Genomic DNA, 21,600 nt, shown 5'->3' with positions numbered 1-21,600 from the left:
GGAAGGGACTGCCAAATAATACTGGTTTTGCTGTTTGTTAAAATTGTGTTCTTGCTGCTGAACTGAAAATTGAACTGACACTGGTATGCTGCATCTCATTTCTGTGGAAGGGGAAAAAGAGCAGAATTTGCTGTTGGTATGTCAAAGGGAAAGGCTTTAGCAGTTCTATCTATTTAACAGTGGTGTGTGAGGAATTGGTATACCTAAAGACTGCCTTGGTGTGTAGTATCCATTTGTGCATAATTGGGGGGCCCTGTGGAATAATGTGATATATATCAGAAGTTTGAAACCATGACCAGCCTCTTTTAGTTGGAAAGGCTTATTAGCATTCAGCTCTTGAAAACTAAGATCCCAAAAGCAGGTAGGTGGTAAATGGAGAAAGAGGAGTGATTGTGGGGGAGAAAAAAAAGACCAGGAAAGAAGATGTAATCAACAAAAACAAAACAAAAAAGCACTAAATGTTGAGCTGTAAATTTCATAGGCCTCTTATTTATGAATTATTACAGGAAGTGAATAGAGATGAGACTTTTTTTTTAATGTTCTGAATTTGAGGTAAAATAGTACAAATTCATGTTTATTTTTGAAGCATATTGATTAGGTGAATGTTGTTGGCATTAGATTAGAGAAAACTTCCTGGTAATACCAATGATCCTAACCAGAGTGTCTCGTTTGAGGACAGGACATGTCTATATGCAGTAGACCTGGCCTGGTTGTCATTCTGGATGTTTTCCTCTGTTGTAGCGGTAGGACTGGCATTGCAGAAAGCAGATTTTCTGAAGACGTTAATGCTGCCTGTGTGCTCTGCAGTTTGTAAACTGATCTGTGAAATGAATTCATGATAGGGGACAGGATTGTGCAGGCTGCTGGTTTTGATGGAAATGGAGACCTCTGGTACAGTAAAAGGCCTGCGTTCCTTCTCTTGCTGCTGAATGGCAATAGATAACACTTATATTTCATGCCTGTAGTAAAGAGGACTGAGTAAAAGCAGCATTCAGTGTACTAAAATTTATTTACAGTTTCAGAAAACTTCTGTTTCTTGGAGTTGACTGTGAAAGGTTTAGAAAAAAGGGAGTTAGTTATGCTCTTGCCTGATAGTTGGATTGTCTTTTCTTGGAGACTTGAAAGTGTGTCAGTGTGTTTTTGAACTTTGCTGAATTGTGGAAAATAAGCATTTGGAATTAAGTCCTGAGGCACCAACATATGACACCCCCACCCCCCCCAACCCACAAATCAAAACATAAAAACACCACCACCAAAAAATCCCCCCCTGCAAAAAAGTCACCAACAAACAAATAAAAAAAGCTTATCCCCAAAACACAACTGAAAATCTTTCAGGCTTGGCTGTGTTTTATCTGACAGTGATTTTGGTAGTATTTATGTTAAATACAGATTGGCAAGCTGTAGCTACAAGTTCTGTTTTGAGATACTCTTAGACCAAAACCACCTTTTGAGACAGAAGTACCTAATTTACTGTTTGATTGTAATTGAAACTGAAGTAGGGAGATGGCTTCTGGTAAAATAATGAACTCATCCATCCGTAGAAGAAATTCTGTTTTCAGACACTGTAATATCCAAATTCAGGAGTCTTAAAAATCTGAATTTCTGATTTTTTTCTTTCTAAATAATTCTGCTGCTGCTCTTAATCTTTCTGTGTGTGCACAAAGACTTGATTATCCCTCAGAACTAATAAAAAGCTTTTCACATGAATTATAAATGTATTTTTTAATTCATTTGATAAAAGTCATTAGCTTTTTTAAGGATACATGAAAATCTACTTTCAGTTTTATAAAGAATAAAATCAGCCTAATTGCCTTAAATGTCAGCATCACTGGAAGAAAGGTCAAGGTGCCGATTCCTCCCTACTCCATAATTCACTGTGAAACTAAATTTGTTCTTCAGTAGCTCACGGAAATTGTTGCAAATTGGTTTCAAGAATCCATCTTAACTACAGCATTGTTCTTTCTGTGAGGGAACATTTCTTTAAAATGTGAAATTTCTTCCTCAAAAGTACAGAGAGACTCAGCCTCAGAAGCTAATGGCTTATAATTATTATGAGGCAATAATAATATTTTGAGCATAGAGTTTTGAGAGTAGAGCATCTGTTGACAGGTAATTAACACTTTCAAACACTAAGAAGGAATTGGAAAAGTGGGTTGCTCTAGAATATTTAAAGCATAAGATTTTTTTTCTTTGCCTAATATTTTATTCTTTTTTGAAAAGAAATCTTAATGTGTTATTGGCTGTATAGAGAAACTTAATTTTGTTTTGTTTGTTAATGTAAACAGATGGGCTGACTAGGTGAAATTAAATCCTCAGGAGACGCTGACTGGGAGGAAAGCCTCAGTTTTACTTTGAGCTTTCCCATTTTACCCTGCTCATCTCATGGTTGAGAAATGAGGGAAGGGGAGAAACAACTCAGAACTTTCCTTTTTAAAATTGTTTTTCTAAGCTTGTCATGGCTTTGAAAACTCCTTGTGGGAACAGTTTTTTCAACAAAGAACTCACCCAGTGCATTGTGTCTGCGTGCCATGGAAAAGGAGGTGGTTTGTTGCAGCAGCAACTCTTGCTTTAGCAATATGCCTTCCGTGTTTACAACAAGCAACAAAAATAAGACAACACATAGAGAAGGAAGAGCGCTGTTTCCTGGAAGAAGGCATGAGAAATTGTGTTATGCAGTCCAGTTACTAGATCTTTAAAAGCAGTGCATTACCAGTAGCTTCTGGGACCCATTTTCTGAGCTTTTCTTTGTTTCCTGCTAAGTGTACTTGGTAACATTGTGAGCAACAGCTCATCCCTTTTCCAAGGGACATTTGTATATCCAGATCTTTAATTTCGCTTTTTTGCTTTTGTTGCAAATAGAATGTTGCTCATTGTTTCCATAGTGAGCAATACCAGTTTGGATAGATGAAGATTAAAATTAAGTCTCTTGGAATGTCTTGCATGTTATTATATTAGTGTGGCTCGTTAAATTGGTCACTGTTGCTGTTCATGAGATCTAAACTTGTGTTCAGCCTAGACTGAGTAGTGAATTTCCTGTGTGCTTTGAATTGCCAGAAATCTTGTGGAGTATTACAGACTCAGCTTTTGAAAAGGCATTTCATTAATGGATTGCTCTTCTGGTTTTCTCTCTACAGGTTCGATCTGTGGATGAGATGAATCATGAGTTTCAAGCTCTTGCCCTAGAATCTCGGGGAATGGGAGAGGTAATTATCAGCGGCTGAAAATCCAGTTGGTATTTTGGAAATGGGGAAATGCTTTAAGAAGTCTTAAATAATGCAACATGAAACAAAGAGCTTCTCAAGACAAAATTTATTTTTCAGGCAACTGAAAATTTCTGTTCTGAAGTGATGATAAAAACTAAGTACTTTGCAAGAGTTGTTGACTGTATCTACTGTGTTACTATGTCAGTCTTTTTTTAGATCACTGATACTCCTGGGAAGTGGCAGGGTAGTTTGTTTGAAAGCTTAACAGCTGTATGAAATTAGGTGTGTTTTCAGTGTCACTGTATTTAAGCTAGGCTAAATACTACCTTTGAGAAGCCAAGGAGGCTGGGGTCTGAAAAGGTTTGGAGCAAGTGAAACTGGCACAGCCTGGTAGAAATGTGTGGTAACTTAATTTTTTTTCCCTGGTAATTACTCCTTGAAAGATGACTATAACCAGTGTGAAGGGAGCTATTGTATAATTTAGCTAGAAGGAAGGAGGACTTTTTTTTTCCTGGTTTGTTTGGTCGATTTGTTTTTAAGTCAATGTACTTTGCAGGGGGAGGGGAGAAGGGAATCACGTAGCTTCTTCAAAAGCAGTTCTCTGAACTGTTCTGAACTGTTTAGAAAGTTATCAGCTTAAGTTAGCTGCCCTGACAGGACAGTTATGGTAATAATTTCACGTTGAACTAAGATTTCAAATGCTGATCCTTTTGTCTTGCTCGGTTCAGTTAACCTAATTCAGTTGATAAATGAACAAGTGGCAATATTTCAGCTTAACTTTCTTAAAATGATGATAGCATTGTGATCCTTACAGGAAATATGAAGAACAAATGCCTTGTTCTAGCTGCTGTACATCTCTGGGCTTGACACATGGCTATTCCTTCTTTTTTTCACTTTGAAGCATTTAAGCAACCAGTCAGTTTGCAGCAATTTTGATTTCATCCAGGATTCCATGTAAACTTTTTTGAACCATCTTCCATTTGAAAAAGCAATAGTAGCTGAAGCCCTGGTTTTTAGAAAGCCAAGTAGCCACATTAGATATGCTTGCTTCTGTCCCCTGCCCAGCTTTTAAAATTCATTTTGGAAGGTAAAGGTGTTAGTAAGTTACCAGTGATAGTACCAACAGTGTGATAGAGTAGATGGGTGAAATCCGTATCAGTGCTTGTTCTTTTGCTGCCCTTAAAGTCCTTTGAAAGATTATAGTGAAGGATGGCACAGATGCCTGGGAATTAAATTGGGGGCTATATGACTGCTCATACAGATCTTTGTTTTACGTTATCTGAGATTGAGGGAGATACATTTGCATGACTGATTGATTGGTATTCTGTGGATCTGTGAAGCTGTTTTAAATAAAGCACAACAAAAGAACCACACACAGAGTGCCAGGGCTCTGGTACAGTAATACAGCACCGGAAATTGATACTGTATTTTGACCCCACACTTGGTAGCTTTGTGTCTTTCATGCCAATGGTGACTTAGAAGTAGCTTGAGGTAATACAGGTTCACATAGCTAAGTTGACTTAGCAATTTTCTTAATTTATCTTACAACAGTAACATAGTTCTGGAGTAGATTCCATGGCTGTTTTAACCTTCCCTTTTATTGTAACCTTCAAAAATATTAAAGGAAATGTCCTCATAAATACTTACAAATACCCCTGTAATATACAGTTGATAGTTATATGTTCCTATGTGCTGCTCTCAGCCTATGTTGAAAGGTGTGAAAGTGAGGTCATGTGATCTGCTTCTAGCTGTTGGGAAATTGTTCTTTTCCTCAATTTAATCTGGATAGATTTTTCTCTGAACTGAAATTTATTTATTGTGTATAATTCTAATACTTCTTGGGATTGTTTTGGGTTTTTTTTTTTAAATAACTGGGAGCCAATACTTAACATTAGGAGGCTGTTAAGTCTTACTTTTCAGTCATTACTAAAATCAAGACTGTGAATCCTCAAGCGTTTCTTCCATGTGCTAATGTAAAGAAATACAGTATGAAATCTGTTTTCATTGTACCATAACACATTTTGGAAATAATATGTACTGGAAATCCTTCTGTTAAGTTATCCATCTGAGCTGCATTCAGATGGAGCCTGGTATCAATCAATATTGGGATCAGGACAGCATAACATGAGCCAGATGTATGGTTTCCTTGATCTGTTTGTCTTATAATTCTTTGTTAATTTATTCTGTAGAGAAACAGACTAGTTTTATTAGCAGGAGATCTGCTGCATTGCAGGCCTCTTTCTCTAAATGTCTTCTAAAATTTTAGCTGTTAGATGGGTTAAACACAGATGATGCTTCTGGCTCCAGCTCCCAAAAGCTATCATGACCCTTGAGGTTGTGATAAGATTCTGAAGGAAAATGGACACATGGTGCTATTTCTCTTCTCTAGTCATCTGTTGCTATTTCAAGGCCAGTCTAGTGGGCTTACACAAAATAATGTGCCAAACAGAATATAAAACTAAATATTTTTTTATACTTACTTACACAAACTTACAGTGTCAGAGCACATACAGATTTAATTTTAGGGACAATGTATCCATTTTGTGTGTCAAAGCTTCATTCAGAGAAATATAGAAGGCTCTGTAGTAATAATTTCAGATCTTAAAAATAATCCTTAATTCAAGAGCCAGTAATCAAGACTGTGCAGTTACTTATCAGAGAGCTGGTTAAGAGGCAGCTTTAGCATAATTGGTTATTATCTATGTGTAGAAAAGGGCTTTGTTCATGTGGAAGAGATATTACAGGGATCAGTGCTGATACTGAAGAAGACCTTTTTAGCTTTCTGTTGGAAGAGCTTAGTAAGAAATACGTCAGTCTTTTCCATTATGTTAAATGAGGATTGGATGTATCTTTGTAAAATTTCTTTTTTTATTGGATTAAATGCAGGAAATATCAAGCAAAACACATGTTATCAAAGGGTAAAGCATGATGATTTTAGTTACTTGTGTTAATTTATGATGACTTCTGAAGTAGAGCCGATCAAGTCCTCTGGGGGTTTGTTGTCTGTTAGAGGAACACACTGGTTTTGTTTTACTGAAAAGTACTCTCTTCAGAGTTCCTCAGTGAAATAATTGACAGTCACTAAGGCGGCTCATTTATATGGCACTCCAATAGCTAAAATATCCCTTTAAAGAGAGCACAGTGTATGTCATATGCATAGTCTGCCAGCAATAATAAATCTAAATCACTGCCCTCAGGGAGGTGCCGGATTGTAAACTTTAAGGGGGGAAGAAAAAAAATTCCAGTTATTTAAATAGTTGAGGGGCATCTTTGTCTTGAAATTGCAATGACCTTTTTTCTGTAAATCCCATTCTCAATAGGATACAGTTTAATTTTTTTTGTGTGTTTTGTTTTTTTTTTTTTTTTAAGAAGAGCAACACCTTCATTTTTGTGTTTCTCATAGCTCTCATCTCAGCTGGGCACATATTTGAACTTGTCTCAGACTGCATTTAAAATAAAGCACGATTCTCAAAATCCAGGTTTCATAGATAATCACATGCTTGCTTTCTGTTCTACTACCCTACAAAATGAAAAGCAGTATTGCAAAGTTGCTACACTATAAAGCTAAACAGGATGAGTAGGTTGCATAGGCTGTTCCCCACCGTCCAGGGATTTGGGTAGGTTAGCTAGGCAAAATACTTTGTTTCTCTAAAGAGCTCTCACATTTGTTTTTTCTAAATTAAAAAAAAAAATCAGTTGAACACTAAAACTTGCAGATTTTAATAGAGTATGATGCTGTTTTCAGAGGTCTTCCTTTTTTTTTTTGAGTTGTTTTCATTGTAGTATTGGTTGATGGACCTTATAAAGTATGTAAAATCTGGTCTGAGAGCATGAGGTTTTAGTTACATATTCAAGAGGAAGTGTGATATGTGGTGTACGGTAGTTTAACAACAGGAAAAGTTAGAGAAATAAAGTAAAAACATTTGAGGTATTTTTGTGCGGTGCTTCTGTCATCCTGCACTGTCTTTTGTCCTCAAAGACAGTACAAGCAGTGATACTGGTATCACAGGAAACTTTCTGCTTTAGAAATAGTAATGAAAAAAATCATACAGGTAAATGAAATAGTTGGCCTCTGGAACTTGATTTGAATGCCACAGATCTGTAACTATGGCTCAAAGAAGCTGTCTTGCCACCATGGCTTTTAGTCACTTTATAAAATCTGGAACAAGATGCATTTCTAAGTGAGCAGAATTTTACAGTGAACTGCTGCTGTTTCTGGTTATCATGATAGTAGTCGTTAAAGGCCAAACTTCTGAGCCAACATGGGAAAAAAAGGTCATGTTAATGTTTCTGGAAGGATTGACTTGGTTTAACGTTGGGATTAATTTTATTAGCTTTTTCACAGCTGCTCCTGTATTCTGTATCTTTTAGTGTAATTTCAGTATCTCAGTCTTTTTAGGGGCTCTTAAGGGGTTTTTTATAGCAACAGCCTCAGTAACAACATAATTTTTTAGTGTCTGTACTATTCCTTGGCAATGCATATTTCCTTATGTAAAGCTGCCTTTGGTGTCTAAAGTTAATTACTTGCATATCCTTTTAATATTATTGCTGTGTTTTTCCCCATTTATGAGCATATTTTAAACAAAATTATTTTCTCTTTTGGGGCAGCTTTTACCTGCCAAAAAGTTTTGGGAACCTGATGACTCAGCAAAAGATGGACAAAAAGGGATATTCCTTGGTGATGAGTGGAGAGAGACTGCATGGGGAACTCCTCGTAAGTGATCTTTCAATACAGATACATCATTCAGTCATGTGTACTAAATATTATTTAAAAGTAAATATTATAGATTTAACTTGTGTATTAAATTTGATTTTTCCTTCAATTATAATTGTGAAAATGTATTCCACACTGGTGATTTAAGTTCCAGTAACACTTTTTGAAACTGTGATTGGGAGTTTTTTACATAACTCGATTTTGGTCTTGTTTTAATATTGCCTCTGTAATGAAATGCAAAAACATTGCAAGTTGTATTTGTAAAAAATGCAATACTTTTATTTCTTTGTTTTAACAGACCATTCTATGTCCCAACCTATTATGGTACAGAGAAAGCCTGGACAGGGTTTTCATGGAAACAGTGAAGTAAATGCTGTATTGTCTCCACGATCAGAAAGTGGTGGCCTTGGAGTGAGCATGGTAGAATATGTGTTAAGTTCCTCTCCAGCTGATAAATTGGATTCCCGGTTTAGGAAAGGAGCTTTTGTAAGTAATGCAGTGTTAAGCTTGCCTAGCTGCCTACTTTGGTCCTACTATTTTATGTGATTATTTTTTTTTCACTCTATTTGTCCATTTTTCTTTTTAACTGTTTAGAACTGTGTAGTTTGCAATCTGTATCTCTGCCTCGGGAGGGCAGAAAAGGGAAGAGGTTTGGGAACCTTGACTAAATAGCTGTCTTAAAAAAAAAAGTACTTTCCTAACACTGTTAAATAAAGATAGGAAAAAGATTGCAAATACCTTAATTTAAAATGGGTGATGGGCTTTATTCTAGATCTTCCTATTCTTTGTTTCCATACGGGTTTGTTTTGTTCTAGATGTTTTAACTGGATAAAATAAACTTTACTTAATTTGAAGTGTTACTACTTTAATAGCACCGCTATAGTTAAGGTTGAGTTAGCTCTTCCATTATAAATCTTGGCATTCCTTTTCACATTTTGGCAGTTATTAATTGCATGTGGTTGAAACTTGATGACCAAGTTACCCACCAAATGCAATTGAATTGAAAACAGTTTGTATTGTTTACGTGCACTGTAGTGTAGAATTAGGTCACCTTGTGGTGCTCCTATTGTGTTCTGTTCAATATTCAGAATCAAACAGATTCTTTTTCCTCAGGGCACTAGAGATGCTGAAACAGATGGACCTGAGAAAGGAGATCAGAAAGGCAAGGCTTCTCCATTTGAGGAGGACAAAAACAGAGATCTTAAACAAGGAGATGATGAGGATGTTACTAAAATAAATGGCAGAGGTTTGCCAAATGGAATGGATGCCGATTGCAAAGATTTTAAGTAAGCTTTTAACTGTTTCTCAAGAAGACAAGCATGTCTCTTAAGATTAAGTTCTGGTTTGTGTGTCAGCTTTAAACATTACCCAGCTGCAAACTGATTCTTCCTACCTCATATGTCCTCCCTTTCCCACTGTGCCACATGTTTCTTAGGATGTCATTAATGTGTGTGTCACTTCTCATAAAACAAATTCATTGTAATATAGTAATTATTAGAAGTAAAAGGATATCTTCAAAATGTGGTGAATTTGAGGGGTGAAAACTTTAACCCTTTTAATTTCAAACTAAATTCCTTTCTTTCTCTGCTTGTTTTTAATACTCTAAAACTTTTGCATCTGTTGTTGTAGAGAGTAAGACCTACAGAACTTTTATATTCCTTTTAGTTTTGCTAGTGGATACCACAGCCTGACACAATTATTTCCCCACAGAAGTCTTTATATAAGCCATTTCTTTGACTAAGGAGAAACATTGTGTTTCCCTATTCATAGCTAGATGTCACCTATTCACAGTATAGAATCGTGTTGTAGTTTCCTTTTTTCTTAGGGAAAAAGAAATTGGACCTTGCTTGAGCTTTTGAACTGTGAACTCCCATATGAGACCACACCAAGCCTGTTTTTCCTAATACTAAATTGCGTTTTAAATTAGGTATTTTAAAGGACTAATCTTTGTTTTCAAATGACTGTGATGCATTTGTAACTGTCATACAGAAGACTTTAACAAGATAAGAAAACAAGTGCAGCTCATAAATTTGTATTAATGTGATGAACATGACTGAATAGTTAATGGTTTCATTATTTCATTACTGATTAAGTATATTAAAATGCATGTTTGAGTCCCATATGTAAGTATTTCCTACCCTTTAAAAATAAAAAGTGTTTACCTGAGGCTAAGGAGGGATTCTTCAAATGTATTTTTCAAAGAAGGATTATTGAATGCGGTATAATTCCAGGTGTATTAGATCAAATTAGCTCCTTTCGGATGCATGCTGCAATATGCACAGGAGTTACCTTCAACACTATATGTAGAAAATGCAGACCAAATTTTGTCCTGCTTTACTTTACAAGTATCTTTTTCAATTTTGAAATAGTTGCTTGCAAAATACCTTTTATGTTATCTAAAGAGAGAAATTATTAAAAAACATGCAAATGCAAAAAAGCATCCAAAGCCAGTAAACCTCTCAAAAATGAAAACAAAGCTATGTAATTCAGATGGGCCACATAAAGTGGTGGCATAAAGCTCTCCAAACAGAGGTTTATAATTGAAGTATTGACACAACTTTAACTATAGCAACAGAACAGCATTAATATGAGGAGCAATCTAGATTAGGTAAACAAACTTTGTCCTGTCTTCCTCCTTGTATTTTTATCATACTCACATTTTAAAAAAACCAAAAATTTATAGTGAAATAACTGCCTTTTTTTCCTTTTGTTCTTCACTTTGCTTATACTGTCTGTCACTTGGGAAGAAGGATTATTAAAGGACTTCAAACTCAGGTTCTGTATGTCGAGCAAGACATGGTTGCTAGTTAGGATACTTAGATGATAGCCCGTATGTTATAGACAATCATCATGAGGTTGGTTATTACATTTTTTAAAAAAGCAAACACAAAAACAACAAACCAACAGTGTAACTGCTTTATCTTTGAAGTATTTTTCCTGGAGTAGTAGATCATACAATACTGTGGAATAAACTCACTGAAAGACAGCTTTCTAGCTATGCAGTCTTTAGAGTTCTTATCAGCAAATACTTAATGCTGGCAGATTTCTTTGCATTAATCTTGTGCTTCAGTAAGGAACAGATACTTCAGTTCTGGAGCCCTGAAGAGGAAGAACAGGTAGTACCAAGGCTGTATGAATTTTAGAATTGCCGGTTTTACCCTAAATCTAACCAAATATGGGGTTGGGAATCTGTGATGTGAATCTGTTTTAGTCTCGCTTCATATATTTATTTGCCTTCAGGCGATTATAGATGCACAGAGATTCCCCTGTAGTCAGTGGGGATATAATCAATACAGCTGGAGGAGATGAGAGAACAATTCGGCTTTTCACCTAAAGTAAAACCTTTAGTGACTGGTCAGTTGAGTTGCTATCTAGGCTTTGTTGTTGGTGTTGACTAAGTTTTCATCCCCTCTAATGGGAATATAAACACCAGTGCACCTAGAGGTGTGTTAAGTGTAGCTATCTACATCTCAGTAGTCACCAGCTCTTCATGTTTGGAAGCTTGAGCTTTTAGGGGTGTGGCATAGTGAATGATTTCCCACTCCATATCTCTGTCTTACTGTTAACAGCAATCTAACACCTACGTTTTGCTCTATCCTAAAGATTTTCTTCTGGCACAACAGGCTGTGTTTATATTTAGGGAAATTGAGATGGAATCAATGGGATTATATTAGGAACATTTTTTCCCCCCTGAGCAGTAATCTGGTGTAGCGCATTCTGTTACATGACTTGTGTAGGAAATTAAATGGTTTAGTCATGCTAAGTGAGGACATTGTTAGTCCATTCTTATGAAGGTAAAGAATGCATTGTTTGCTTTTAAGATGTAAAAGATTCTTGCTATATGGTGTGTTTAGTTTTCTCCAGTTGAAGTTTTTGTGTTCTCTTTCTCTATCTCTCTCTCTCTCTTCACCCCACCCCCGCTTTGGTATGAGATGCAATTAACCATTTCATTTTTTTTTTTAAATTTCAATGTTTTCTAATATTTCCCAACACTTCCAAAATGCACTAGAGTCATCCCAGAAGTTACAGGTGACCACTGTTTACTCCATTTCATTCAAAACAGCCTCAAAGATTAGTTTGGTTTTCTTGCAGTTATTTGAAGAGCCTGATAGTCTTAAACTTCCAAAAAAAAAATAATAATGGTGCTTTAAAATTGGATATGTCCTTTATCTTGAGCCATCAGTGCATGCTGGTTAAAATCAGTCTGTCACTTCCCTCTGTAAAGTCTCTGAGTTCAGCCATCCTTTTAAAATAGAAATGCTGTACTTTGTCCGTGGACAAAGTTTTATTTAAGACTGAAGAGCCTATCTGGAATTTCTTCTAAACAGTCGTACCCCTGGAAGTCGACAAGCCTCCCCAACAGAAGTAGCTGAACGCTTGGGCCCCAATCCCAGCACCACAGAAGGATTAGGTCCACTTCCCAATCCTACAGCCCACAAGCCTCTGGTAGAAGAATTTACAAATCCTGAAAATCAGAATCTAGATGCCATGGAACAAGTTGGTCTTGATTCTCTACAGTTTGACTATCCTGGCAGTCAGGTACAAATGGACTCTTCGGGAGCTACTGTAGGACTTTTTGACTACAATTCTCAGCAGCAGGTTAGTACTGAACTTCAGAACATGACAAATTCATTGTATCTGTTCTCCTCTAATAATCTGTTGCTTAAGAATATAATGCATTTAATTTTGTTTTCTGTGACACTTAGAGGCAAATACATATTCCACCTAGAAGAGTATGGCACATAATTTTCTAGTTTTGTAATGTAAAAGAATAGAAGCGTGGCTTAAAATATTTTTTCTAAATAAGTCCCATTATATTATATACAGCCCTGACTTGAAAACTGAAATGCGTGTTTTTTTCTTTCCCTGTAGCTTTTCCAGAGGACTAATGCTCTGACTGTTCAGCAGTTAACAGCAGCCCAGCAGCAGCAATACGCACTGGCTGCAGCTCAGCAGCCACACATAGGTAAGGTTTTTGTAATGCACAGAAAGCATCCCTGTACAAAAATGTTGCTGTGGTATAATCCTTTTGTTTTTACCCATGATATTTTAAGTCAGATACTGAACAGTTGGCCCGTTTTTTAGTGGTTCTCTTGAGAACTGCTCAGAATGACTGCACAAGGCTGTCCTGTCCTTAGAGAAAGTTCTGCTGTATAAGTTTTTTGCTTATTTTAAACTTATATACACAGAAATAAAAGTTTTTTTTGCTTGTGTAGCACAATAGTTGAATTTTGATGAGAGATAAAATAGCTTTTCTGTTCTGAGTAGTGATAGAAGCACTAACTCTATTTACTAAAATACCCAATACATGCAGTTGTGTTATTCTGTTGCAGTTGAGTATTTTTGATAATCCAGTTTAAAACCACTGTATAGTATGATTCTGAATTAAGGAACACAAAGGTTTGATTTCATTCCTCCTTGTTAATGACACCTTTTCAACAGATAGCTCTTTATTCTTGTGGGTACCTTTCTTTGTGATGGCATTATTCTTTAGCAAGCATTTTTCCCCAGCCTTTTAAAGTAATTCAATCAATTATGTGCATAAATTCTTGGTGTGCTGGCAACTCAACAAGGAGGCTGTATTTTAGTGACACAGTTTTATCTGCCACTGTGGGGAAGCTGTGTGTTTGTGGTGAGGGAGGTTGGAACACACATGGTAGCAGTTTTGTATTTAAGAAGTGAGCTCCTCATATCCTGACACTGTAGGGCATATTTACAGACTCCTGCCCTTCCCACTATGCACCACTACTCTCTTGAGGTGTGTGCTCCTACCTCCTTCCTTCAAGGGGAAAAGAATTCTTGGGGCCAGAAGGATAGACAGAAATAGGAAGCAGCATGTCCATTTTCTGCTGCGATACGGCTTAAAAGTGACAGCTCTTTGGTGTTATTAGCTAATAGCAGCCTTAGAGCTGGGAGCATGGCAAATTGAGATGTTGAGAACCCACAGGTCCTGCTTTTGACTTCTAAACTGCAGAGAAGTCCCTGCTTTGTGTAAAGCGCTGGCTGAGCAGTCAGCTGTATATTGTCTTTGAAATGAAGCCTGTTTGAAAGGAGGGGCGTAGTTGGATGTACCATGTTTGCTGGACTAGTTGCTGCCTCAGTGTTGGGGAAAGTACATAAACCTGACTGGCAGGGGAAACTGGGTAGTGATGCTTTCTTTGATGACTGAGATTTTTCAGTTGTCTCCTCCATTAACATCCTCATACCAAATTTAGATTCTTGAAAGCAAGATTAGCATCTCACAACTGGCTTTTAAATGGTTATCTGACTTAAATTATCAGGTTACATTTTCCCCCCTCTGTTGTCAATGAAGAGAGTCATAACTCTAGCAGGTTATTTATGCTACCTAGCTGATTCATCTAAGACACTAGATTTCTGATACAGATTTAGTTGTAAGAGTAAACTAGTATAAACATCAAATAGTTAAAATTGGGCAAGGTAATTTCCACTTAGAATAATCCCTTCTATATAAGGGTGGGTAGATGCCTAGGAGAGAAATTTCCTTGGAGTCTGTAGATCCAGTAAAACAGAGCTGTTAGGCCTGGGAGTGGTAAGAAGGCATACAAGTGTTGATATCTGTAGCGGTGTACCTTCTCTTAGAAATTTCCACAGTACAAGCAGTTCTGATTTTAACAGATATGCTTTGTGATTTGATTGGTTTGAATATGATGATGCTTGCTAAGTATGTTAGCTATAATTAAACTCTGTTTATTACTGTAGCAGGCGTATTCTCAGCAGGCTTGGCTCCAGCTGCTTTTGTGCCAAACCCATACATTATCAGTGCTGCTCCTCCAGGTACTGACCCATATACTGCAGCTGGATTAGCTGCAGCAGCTACCCTAGCAGGTAACTGAACACTTTCTAGTGTCTGTCTCAGTTTTGCAGAATGAAATTAGGAAAAAAAGCTACAATTCTATTCTGTTTGTTCTCTGTAAATGTATTTTGAGGAAGGAGAGACTTGTAGGAAAATGAATATTGCCATTATGAAAACTTTGACTGAAGTGTAAAGGGATTCAGTTTGTTATATATGGGATTCTGAGTATTTCTTTCCACCGGATTCTATATGGAACAGTTGGGTTTCTTGTGTTCTAAAAATGCTTACCCATAATTAGGTTTGATCTGACATTAGTAGTATATATTATTTTCAAAACATGAGACAGCTAGCCTTTCCTTTTATGATTTTACTTGGTGTATTCATTTTCTAATTCCAGGTTTTCTCATTCCCAGTGGGCATGAGAATAAAGATGGTCTCCAGCATGCTAAAGGGCCCGGACAACAGATAGACCCCCCCAGCTCAGGAAAGTCTCTTAAAAAGTTAATAGACATTGCTGTGAAACAAGACTACTGAGGATTCAAGTCCCAGCTAGTGTGCAGACCTGAGCATAACATTCTGAAAAAAAAAAACTATCTCCAGTTGGTGATTTCACAGGAAAGGCAGTAGAAAGAACTAAAATATATGTGTGCATAATGCATTATGTGCACAGTACAGTGGTAGAGAGCTCATTCTGCTATGGGCTTTTTATCGATAGCCTGGAAGAGGTAGGTGTGCCCACTCTGAAGAGGTAATATAGTAGACATGGCAGGCAGAGGCAGTGCTTGTGTTTATAAGCAAAGGAAGCATACAGAAAGAAATAATAGGTGGTCAAAGTCTCAGTATATCACCAGTGGGAGGATGAATTTGGTTCATTCTGTGATGTTCTGAAATGATCTTTTTTCCAACTGTGGAAACAGATTTTGAATGTTCATTGCAATAGAAGCTCTGGTTGCTTCAGGTTTTTCTTTGTCACCTGAGTCTGAGGGTATTTATTTATTTCTTAGAGGAGGTATGGTTTGATGTGATTCCTTTAACCTGTTTGTGTTCATACATCATTTTGGCTAATGCGGAAGTTCTTTCTAATTCGGATTTCTGTTCTAAAATTCAGCAGATAGATCTATGAGAGATGCTACAAACAATATAAGCAATTAATTAACTAGTTGAAATAGGTGGAATAATCATGTTTTCTGGTTTTAGGTCCTGCTGTGGTTCCACCTCAGTATTACGGTGTTCCGTGGGGGGTGTATCCAGCCAATTTATTTCAGCAGCAAGCTGCAGCAGCAAATACCACAGCAAATCAGCAAGCAGCTTCACAGGCACAACAGGGACAGCAACCGGTATGTTCTTTGTGAAAAGATGTGCATTTCAAACCTTACCTTAACACTTTCAGTATATAAAGATTAACTTCTAGAAAATTGCACATAATTTAGATGATGTAGAAAACAATAAATGAATAATAAATGTTACCAATTTCGTAACATTACTGATCGTTGTCTTTAAAAATTCACTTACTGCATACTAAATATTCACCTTATTTAGCAGTCCAAATTTTTAAAATAAAACTATAAAAAATAATTCCTTTAAGCCAGGTTACTGTGCTGGTATGTTTAGGTCTAGATAATGCTGCCTGTACAGTTCATGTAAAGTTAAAAACTAATCTAGAACGGTAACACAAGGGGATAAAACCAGACAGCTTAGTTATTTTAGGAGAATGGTATTTTAAGCTTGGAAAAAAATGAAATGTGTTTTTATTAATTAGCTGGAAAATGGAATGTTTCACATTTTTTCTTATTTCCCTACTTTTTAAAGGGACAAAAGGTTTTCTTGTGTGACAGAATAATTGTATTTCAACATTGCCACATGTCATGTTACTTTTGCCTTTGTAAATCAAGAGTAAGCAATCATTACAAGAACGTATGGAAATTTCAGTTTATTTGACTTTAAAGAGAAAAGCTGAATTTTCTGTCATTACTCCAGAAGTACTTAAAAAAAATTATATGATGTTTCAGTGTAAACAAATGGCCTTTTTCCACGATGAAAAACCAGAAATCTTAGTCTTGTGCTTGAATGAATGTAAATATATTTAGTTTTTTACTAGCAATGTTTAATTTCAATGCCAAGCTTATAAATTTAATATGAGAAATTACTTTGAGTTACCATAAAGTTGCACAGTAGTTTCATCCCTGTTTTAATATTGAGGTGGATGTTTCCTCCTTCTGATGGTTGATCAGTGAACTGCATTGATAACTGAATGTGTATTGTATCTCCAGTGGTTTGGGGGTGTTTGCTTCCTCTTATAAAATCAATATCCAATTTATGCTAATCACATGTAAGATATTTTGTGGCACTATGTAAGTAAACGGTATTTCCCTCTTTCTTTGGACCTGGAAAAGATATTTTTAAACACAAAGAATAGAGTAGTTACAAGAATTTAGATTGCTTTTCAATCAGATTCTCAGAGAGATGCTGTCAGAACGTAATAAAATACGCCTGTGTTGCATGGTGATGGAGTGTTATGTGAAGTCTTAAAACCGCATTCTTTACAGCGCTGTTGGCAGTTTGGTCTTCATTTAAACAAGTTACTACAAGCTCTGAGCTATTCAGACTTAAGTTACTCAATTGTCTGAAAACAATGTTAATAAGTGTTTATCAAAGCAGGACAGATGTTCAGTTAATAAATAAATGTTTGCTCCTTTTATTCTTTGTATGTGTGTATATATATATGAAACCATTAATGTGGTGTATTCCCAAAAAGAAATTCAGAGCTAAGCATTGCCAAATATGCAGAGCAACTATTCTAGTCCTTTATTGGCATATAAAGGTCTTTTTTTACCTCTTAAGGCAAGGTGTTGTATTGGTCTTTTTTCCAGGTTCTGCGAGCTGGAGCAACTCAGCGCCCGCTTACTCCCAATCAGGGGCAGCAGGGGCAGCAGGCAGAGTCACTTGCAGCAGCTGCAGCAGCAAATCCAGCTTTGGCTTTTGGTCAGAGTCTTGCTACAGGCATGCCAGGTATGTGTGTTCTCCCTGGATCGAGAGAATCACTGCAAGTTAAAGTATTGGTGTTATTAGATAGCAGATTAGCTATCAAAGTCCTGCTATGCTTATGATAAGCTGCTTAGAATTGAGTTTTATATAGTTTTGTCGTTCGGTTGGTTAAAATACTGTCATGGGATTCTTAGAGCACAAGAAATTCCTCTAGTGGTTTTGGTTTGGAGCATTTCCTCTGTTATGAATGTGGACACAATGAGTATTGTACATTTTTGCTGGATAATTGAGTATATAATGAAGCAACTACATGCTATTGTAAAAGGTCACGAGTTGTATGAATTGTTGCTCTGATGCAATAGGAAGTATTAATTTATCTTTCTGAAGTAAATTTTTATTTGTGTATAGTAATAATGATAAAATTATGAAACTTGGAAGAAAATTATGACTTAAAGATCTCTGAAGATTTTGACATGCTTGAAGTGGGAGCACTCCAAAGCTTGGAGACTCAGGTCCTTTTAGCACACATGGCTTCTGACTTACCTGGGGAATGGTTATTCTCAGTTGCACTACGTGTCGTAAAAGCACAGTGTGCATTAGTTTGAAGTTCAGCATCACTTCTAAGTGTTTGTTGCAGTTACCTGAGTGAGAACAAGTTCAGTGTAGCGAGCGTACTTGGCAGTTCTCGAGTACAGAAGTTTAGGTTTTACACAGTTTGTTGATGGTAGCTGTATATGCATTGTCTTGTATAGATGGTTTCCTCTGTCAGCACTACTTGGAAGTGCCTCACAGCCTATAGATGTCTCAGTTGCTTGATGCTCCAGGACTGCATTGCGTGCTTTGCCTCACACAATCAGATTTTACACCTCTAGCTGCAGAACAGACTGACTCCACTGGTTTTCTTGTCTGTTTTATTTTATAACTGCCATTTTCTTCTCATGCAGCAGCATCTTCAGCTATTAGCATCTTTCTCTTTCATGTAAAATGAGGAATTGGTGGAGTGCTGTCACAGCGCCTGTTAAGTGGTCTCTGTGCCTCACCAAAGCAGTGCAGGAGGCCTGGAAACAACAAGGCATGTCAGAGATGCTATAAACATATTTCCAAAACACTTAAAGGACTAACTGTACCTTTTTGGCTGTTTTGGGTGGGAGAGGTGTGTTGGGTTTTAGCTACTCAATTGTTCTTGCTTAGGACACTGAGCTCTAAGACTGTGGGGTGGCCCGTGCCTTGTAAAAAGCCTGTGGAATTTAATTTGAGTCAAATAATATCTGAAATCTTGACCCAGTCCGAACTTATGACTTCATAATAGGAAGATGTAAAAAAGCACGTTGTTTTCGAAAAGAAAAGTAACTATCTAAATTCAAGGCTGTCTCTTAAAACCCACAAAAAGGCCCCATCTCCAAATGGATGATTATAACTAATACTGAGCGGTCAAGTTCACATAACTCGGTGAGGCAGGAACCTCTCCTGTGAAGAAAATGGCACTTGAAGACTTTTTTCCTTCTCTGTAAGCCCTACAAGATTATCTGTGAGAGCAGGAACCATTTTATTCAGCTTCCATTGTAGGTTGCTGCTTTGTCCCATCTGCTGCAGCCTGGATGGCCAGAGAAGAACTTTATTCATGTGAATGTATTTCCAGCTGTGCTATAATGGAAACTGTGCAACTGGCTTTATGCCTTACTGACCACACTTTTACATTGAATGGGGCTTAGAATATAAAATCATAGGATGGTTTGGGTGGGAAGGGTCCTCAAAGATCAGCCAGTTCCCAACCCCTGCCATGGACAAGGACACCCTTTACTAGCCCAGGGTGCCCAGACCCCCATCCAGCCTGGCCCTGAATACTGCCAGGGATGCAGGGGCAGCCACAGCTTCCCTGAGCTGTCTGTGCCAGGGCCTGCCAGTGATTCTCTTTTTAGGTGAAGAAGGATATAGAATGACCAGGTGAATATAAGCCATTTTAGATGGAAATCATGCTACTGTTTTAGATGTGTGTATTTGAGCTTGATAAATAATGCTTCTTGTATAGCTGATGAAGAGAAGTAGGAGGTTTTAGTCTTGGTTCATCTGAGACTGTTTTACTTACATGATTTAGGATAAAGTAGATTTTGCTTCAGATGTGCCATTTTCTATTCACTTACTATAAAATTGAGTCAAGATCATTAAATTACATCTAGATAACAAACTGGTTCAGTGAATTCCAGGTAGTAGTCACGGAAAAACACACATAATGAGCAGAAAACGTGTGGAATTCTTGTTTCAATGGACTTAGATGTTTTACAGGAAAGTGTTGCTGCAAATTGAGTTTCAAGCTTTTAAATATTCTTTACCGAGAGAGTTTGTAGTTGAGTTTCATTGTGAACCAACAAATGAGGGTATATTATTCAGCTTGTCTGTACTTCTGTCTTTAAATAGTTTCAGCTGCTTTCCACTTGTACAGCCTTCATGTTGTATGAAATTAATGAGCTATGCCACCTATGGGATATAAATATTTCAAGCATTCCTATATTAATTATTTAGGGAGGTACATTCATGTAGTGCTTAAGGTGCATATCTCATCCTAAGTGCAAAGAGAAAGTATCTGAAGTACTTAAATCTTTTTTCAGAAAAAATTCAGGTTCTTTTTTAAAACCATCAAAAGCAAAGTACATTTTGCATCGTTGTGCACTTATATATTTTAAATTCTTCTGGTCCTAATTTAAGAAGTCTCTCAGTAAAAAGGCTTCTTAAATATTTTGAATAAATGTATGAGACACAGTCAGAGGGTACTCTTGATGTCATTGTAATGTCAGTATAAGATTTTCTACATACAATACCAGTCCTTGTCACAGGCAAGGCTGGACTCAGTCATCCAAATTCAGGAATCTGTGTGTGACCTCAGTTGTCTGAGAAGCCAGTGTGCTCAGTGGGGATGTCCCAAGTGCAGTTGCTGTGCGGACGCTGCAGAGCTGCTCCGAAAATAGGTGTCCAGCAGCTGAACCCCTCCAGAGGCTTCAGTGGTTACATGGGCTACAACAGATGCAATTTAGTTTTACTGAATTCATGCAAGTGATGTGTTAGGTGGGCAGGTAATGGTGTATCAGGTGGACATGTAAATAGAGTTTTCTGACAAACATGTATAAAACATAAAAATGAACAATTTCTGTCTGTATTCCATTTTTATTACCTAGAAGAATTTTAAGTGTAAAGTTGCAGCGGGTTGTGTGTTCTCTGCCTTCCGCTAGTGTGGAGTAGAAGTCAGATTTAATTGTGGTGGACATTACAGGGAGTTACAGTAGCAAACTTAGAGTGGTTAGAAAGTACAAAACATTTCTTTACTGGTAGAATGGTAAGTTGGAATTTTATTTGTGAGAGGACATGTGCAGACATAAGGCTGTGTGTATCTTCACCATGACAAATAGAAGGCTGAAAGGGTTACGGTTTTGGTGAGCTTGGGAGACTGAAGCAAAGCTGGCAGAATTTAAGGAAAGATGGAAGATGAAAATCTGAATAAATGTTCCAATCTGTATGCAGTGGAAAATAATTGGAACTTGGGAATGTTGAGGTGGGAGCAACTGTACATTTTCTACATAGGGAAGGAGGACACCACAGTGACTTGCAGGTTATGCTCCTGAGTGGGAAGAGAGAGAGAGGGGTGTCAGGGTAGTGTTGAAAGGGCAGATAATTGAGTTGGCAGTAAGAAGTGTCACATCTGTTAGCTTAAATTGAATAAAGAGAAGTGACAAATTCTGACATAAGTTTGGGTGTCATCAGCAGGGGAAGTTGCATACAGGGAAGGGAGTAGGAGATCTGGGCAGAGCTTTGTGGTATTACATATGAAAATGTGAGAAGAGTGTGAAGTATCCAGTGAAAGACACTGAAGAAATTACTGGATGGATAAGACC

General features: G+C 37.1%; 1 protein-coding gene across 5 annotated transcripts in view; it reads left to right on the top strand.

Moving 5' to 3' along the window:
- Positions 1-3,140: 3,140 nt before the first annotated feature.
- The window catches only part of PUM2 (pumilio RNA binding family member 2), a gene marked incomplete at its 5' end in the record, with an annotated part of 47,278 nt that continues 28,818 nt past the window's right edge, over positions 3,141-21,600 (top strand). For 3 of the 5 annotated variants that reach the window (XM_084261399.1, XM_084261400.1, XM_084261397.1), the window contains 9 exons: positions 3,153-3,203; positions 7,812-7,917; positions 8,216-8,403; positions 9,031-9,203; positions 12,246-12,516; positions 12,790-12,883; positions 14,638-14,763; positions 15,929-16,068; positions 17,602-17,740. In XM_084261399.1, coding sequence (XP_084117525.1) covers positions 3,153-3,203; positions 7,812-7,917; positions 8,216-8,403; positions 9,031-9,203; positions 12,246-12,516; positions 12,790-12,883; positions 14,638-14,763; positions 15,929-16,068; positions 17,602-17,740 — 1,288 coding nt within the window. Of the gene's footprint in view, positions 3,204-7,811; positions 7,918-8,215; positions 8,404-9,030; positions 9,204-12,245; positions 12,517-12,789; positions 12,884-14,637; positions 14,764-15,928; positions 16,069-17,601; positions 17,741-21,600 lie in introns of all 5 variants that reach the window. The other 2 variants (XM_084261401.1, XM_084261398.1) reach the window with 2 other exon arrangements.

Source organism: Gallinula chloropus (genome assembly GCF_964237585.1).
Source record: "Gallinula chloropus genome assembly, chromosome: 3".
Lineage (NCBI taxonomy): Eukaryota > Metazoa > Chordata > Aves > Gruiformes > Rallidae > Gallinula > Gallinula chloropus.
This window is presented reverse-complemented; position numbering and strand designations above follow the sequence as displayed.